Source organism: Corvus brachyrhynchos, unplaced genomic scaffold, assembly GCF_000691975.1.
Source record: "Corvus brachyrhynchos isolate BGI_N302 unplaced genomic scaffold, ASM69197v1 scaffold211, whole genome shotgun sequence".
Taxonomy (NCBI): Eukaryota; Metazoa; Chordata; class Aves; order Passeriformes; family Corvidae; genus Corvus; species Corvus brachyrhynchos.
This window is the reverse complement of record NW_008236211.1, coordinates 369945-373714: the sequence shown is the minus strand read 5'-3', so window position 1 is coordinate 373714 and position 3770 is coordinate 369945. Positions and strand designations below refer to the sequence as shown.

The 3770-nt window shown below is 56.1% G+C and overlaps 1 protein-coding gene across 6 annotated transcripts in view; it reads right to left on the bottom strand.

Annotated features, from left to right (window-relative positions):
• Positions 1 to 3770, bottom strand: part of DTNB (dystrobrevin beta) — a 121634-nt gene that overhangs the window by 104328 nt on the left and 13536 nt on the right. For all 6 annotated transcript variants that reach the window (XM_017743531.1, XM_017743550.1, XM_017743545.1 and 3 more), the window contains exon 4: positions 2887 to 3100. In XM_017743531.1, coding sequence (XP_017599020.1) covers positions 2887 to 3100 — 214 coding nt within the window. The remainder of the gene's footprint in view (positions 1 to 2886; positions 3101 to 3770) is intronic.

Genomic DNA, 3770 nt, shown 5'->3' with positions numbered 1-3770 from the left:
TGCCGTCTGCAGCTCGCCTGGAGCCCCTTGAGGCCCTGCCAGGGGCTCTGAGCTCTCCCTGGAGCCTTCTCTTGTGCAGGTGAACACCCCCAGCTGTCCCAGGCTGGCTGCAGAGCAGAGGGGCGCCAGCCCTGGAGCAGCTCCGGGGCCTCCTCTGGGCTCTCTCCAGCAGCTCCACGTCCTTGTGCTGCTGGCCCCAGGGCTGGGGCAGCTCTGCAGGTGGGCTCCCACCTGGGCACAGGGGCACAGGGGCAGAATTCCCCCTCCCCTGCTGGGAGATCAGCCCAGGGCAAACCTCCCTTGGGAATTCCACCCTCCCTAAGTCACAGTCTCAGCCCCCTCCCCTTTTACTCTTTAATAGAGATTCATTTGATACCACAGGAAGGTTCAGCTTTGAATTAGTTCCCAGAAGAACCACTGCCCAAAGCCATCAGTGTCTCCTCCCAGGATACAACCTGTGCTTGGAAAGGTCTCTCTGGTGCCCCCAGGCACTGGCCCTGCCCCCCACTGATGCTGTTTTTGTGAATCACCCCAAACTCCTCCCTGCAGCCTGCCAGAGGAGCAGTTTCTGAGGAACTTGCCCAACCCTTTGTGCCAGTGCCATTCCATCTGAATTCCCATCAGAAGGAAAAAAGGCAGAACCTTCCATATGACCTTGAATCTCCTGTAAGAACAGCCAGGACTGAAAGCAGGACTGGGGACTGGTTTAAATCAGGCCTCCTGAGGCTCCTTCCTCATCCTCAACATCCTCCCAGCCTGGGTTCTGCAGCAGCTCCCACAGCAGGGGTGTCCACGTGGATCTGCCACTGATCCCCACCCCAACTCCAGCCAGCTCCTCACCCAGCCCAGACAGAGCTCCAGGGCAGCTCCCCCTCCTCTGCTGGCCCTCCCCGAGCCCACTGCAGCACTCCAGCTGTGCCAGACCCCGAATTCCTCCTGTCAGGTGAATTCCCAGGACAGGCAGAAGAGCGTGCTGAGCTGTAGGCATTGCCCAGAGCAGCTGGGGCTGCCCCTGGATCCCTGGCAGTGCCCAAGGCCAGGCTGGACATTGGGGCTGGGAGCAGCCTGGGACAGTGAGAGGTGTCCCTGCCCAGGGCAGGGGTGGCACTGGACAATTGTTACAGTCCCTTCCCACCCAAACCATTCCAGGATTCTGGGACTGTACCTGTCTCCGGGAATGTTAAAGGCTCTGACAGTGCCAGCAGCACCCTCTGTGAGAACTCTGTAGCTCTGGGCATCCCAGCACCCCCGGGATGCAATTCCAGCAGCACAGAGCCGGCCCAGGGATGCAATTCCAGCACGGATGTGCATTTTTAACAAACCCCTGCCTGCCGTGCTGCCGAGCTCCTGGAGAGGGAGCCTCAGCCCTGCCTCTGCTCTGGCTCTCCCACACCCCAGCTCCTCCCTCAGTGCCGGTGCCAGGCAGCAGGAGGCACAGAGAAGCTGCTGGACTGTGCTGGGATCCAGGTGCTGCTGGGGGTCCAGACAAGGCAGAGCTTGCAGGGCTGGGGGGAAAGCGGGGGACAAAAATCTACCTCTAAATAAAGCCTCCATTTTTCTGAGGCAGCTCCCCCAGACATGACCATTCCTGGGTTTAAATCCTGCATTTTTCAGTGTGAGCTGTCTGAGAATAACCAAACCCTCAGCCAAGCCTTACAGCTTGTCTCAACTAACACCAAACCAGGACTGAACTGGAAGGAAACTCCCCTGGCACAGAACCTGCTCTGAGCTTTGTGCTGGTTTTATTTGTCCTCCAGTCTGGACTTTCTGAGGGACACACCCAGCTCCTGTTTGGTGGCAATAAGAAGGTGCCACATTGGGAGAGGATCAAAGTCTGGACATCACAAACAGAACAACATCTGGCACACTCGGTGCTGGGGACTGCCCTGGGTAAATCCCCTCTGTGGGGCAGAAGCAGAAGTCAGATCCCACCGAAAAAACGCTGATTTGGAGACAGGCAAGACCAAAAGTAAGAAAAGCCAAGCACAGCAGACCCTGCAGAAAGAGGCTGTGAGAGAAACTCCTAAAAGTGGACACGAGGAGATGCCTGGACAGATCCCTGAGCAAAAAACACAGCTGCTTCCAGCCAGGAAATGAGAATCAGCTCTATGGGGTCACAGCACGTTAGAGGGGGCTGCAAACCAAGCATCCAGACATGGCTGAGTTCAAAAAGGGTCCTTTTGAGCAAGGTTCAACAAAACACATTCACCTTTCAACCACTGCTAAGCCCCCAGGAGGTCCCAGCACAGTTTCACCCCAGGCCCAGCTCGGAACAGGGCTCACACTGATGCCTCAGGCTTTAACTTTTGTGTTTTTCAAACCCTGCACTGCCTACTGTGTAACTCTGAAATTCCTTGTGGCCTGTCAGCTGCTGTTCTCTCATGCTGGTAAGACATAGCAAACCTCTCTAGGTTTCCACCTCAAGGACACCAGGCCCAAAATGTGTGAACGAAAAGCCTCTGAAGGGGGGCAAACTTGGAGGGATTACACCATGAACAGAAGTTATAATCGGAGAATTAACCCTGATTGATATGCAAATGGACCAAACTTATAAAAGTGTGAAGAACTCGTGACCCAGGGCCCATCTTGGGTGTAGCCTCTGGCTCCCCGGGGGTACCTTTGAAGGCCCTTCAAGTAAATACCTGCCTTTATTCCCTTACTGTTGTCTAGTCTCTGTTTGCAGGTGGCCACCAGCAGCCCCAGGAGGCTCCAGCTCCTGTCAGACAGCAGGTTTGATAGCCAGCACTGCTGCAGGCCCACGGGGGGGCTGTGTGGTGTGTGTGCCCCCAACTCCAGCACCCCCAGCTCCAGCAGCACTCGGAGCCCCGGCCACACTCATCCCACCCAGACAGCGGCCAGGGCAAGGACACAGGAGGCAGTACTAGCCTGTCATACGCTGCTATCATGAAGTTGAGGAGGAGGCTGATGGACTGCTCCACACTGATCTGGTGAGTAGAAGGAAGGCGCTTGTTCAGCTGGTAGTAGATGGATGAAATGATTGTTTCCAGGCGGGACACGTTGATCTCCGTGTTATGATCCAAAGTGTTAAGGCCGTTGTCTCGGAAGGCTTCAATCATATTCCAGATATCAACGAGGTGAACTGGAAACAAAGGGAGAAAGAATGAACTGTGTTCTGCAAGGCATGCAAGCCCACTGTGATGGCACTGCCTGTGAGCAGTGCTGCCTCTCCTTTGGCACGAACAGCGGCTGTGCACAAGGTGAGAGACTGAGTTCATTCTCACAGCTGGTAAAGGGACAGAGCAGTGCCCAGATCCCCCAGGTGGCTTTTAGTCCACCCTTCAACACCTGGGACTGTGTCAGAAACAGTTCCTGCAGGAGCAGAGCCCTCCCCCTGAGCACGCAGTGCTTTAGCAGAGTGAGGCACTGAAAGCCATCAGCCAGAATTCCTCCCTGGGAGGGTGGGCAGGCCCTGGCACAGGGTGCCCAGAGCAGCTGGGGCTGCCCCTGGATCCCTGGCAGTGCCCAAGGCCAGGCTGGACACTGGGGCTGGGAGCAGCCTGGCACAGTGGGAGGTGTCCCTGCCCGTGGCAGGGGTGGCACTGGGTGGGCTTTAAGGTCCCTTCCCACCCAACCCCTCTGGGATCTGATGATACTCCAAATCCACTACCAGCTGTTTACAGTAACTTTGAACACCCTCATGCTGACTCGCAGGGTATTGAAGGAGGAACTTGATGTTCAAGTTAAACTCTCAGTGTTTCCAGTCGATCCAGTTCCCAAACCCAGAGCATGATGTTTTATAAACACAGGTC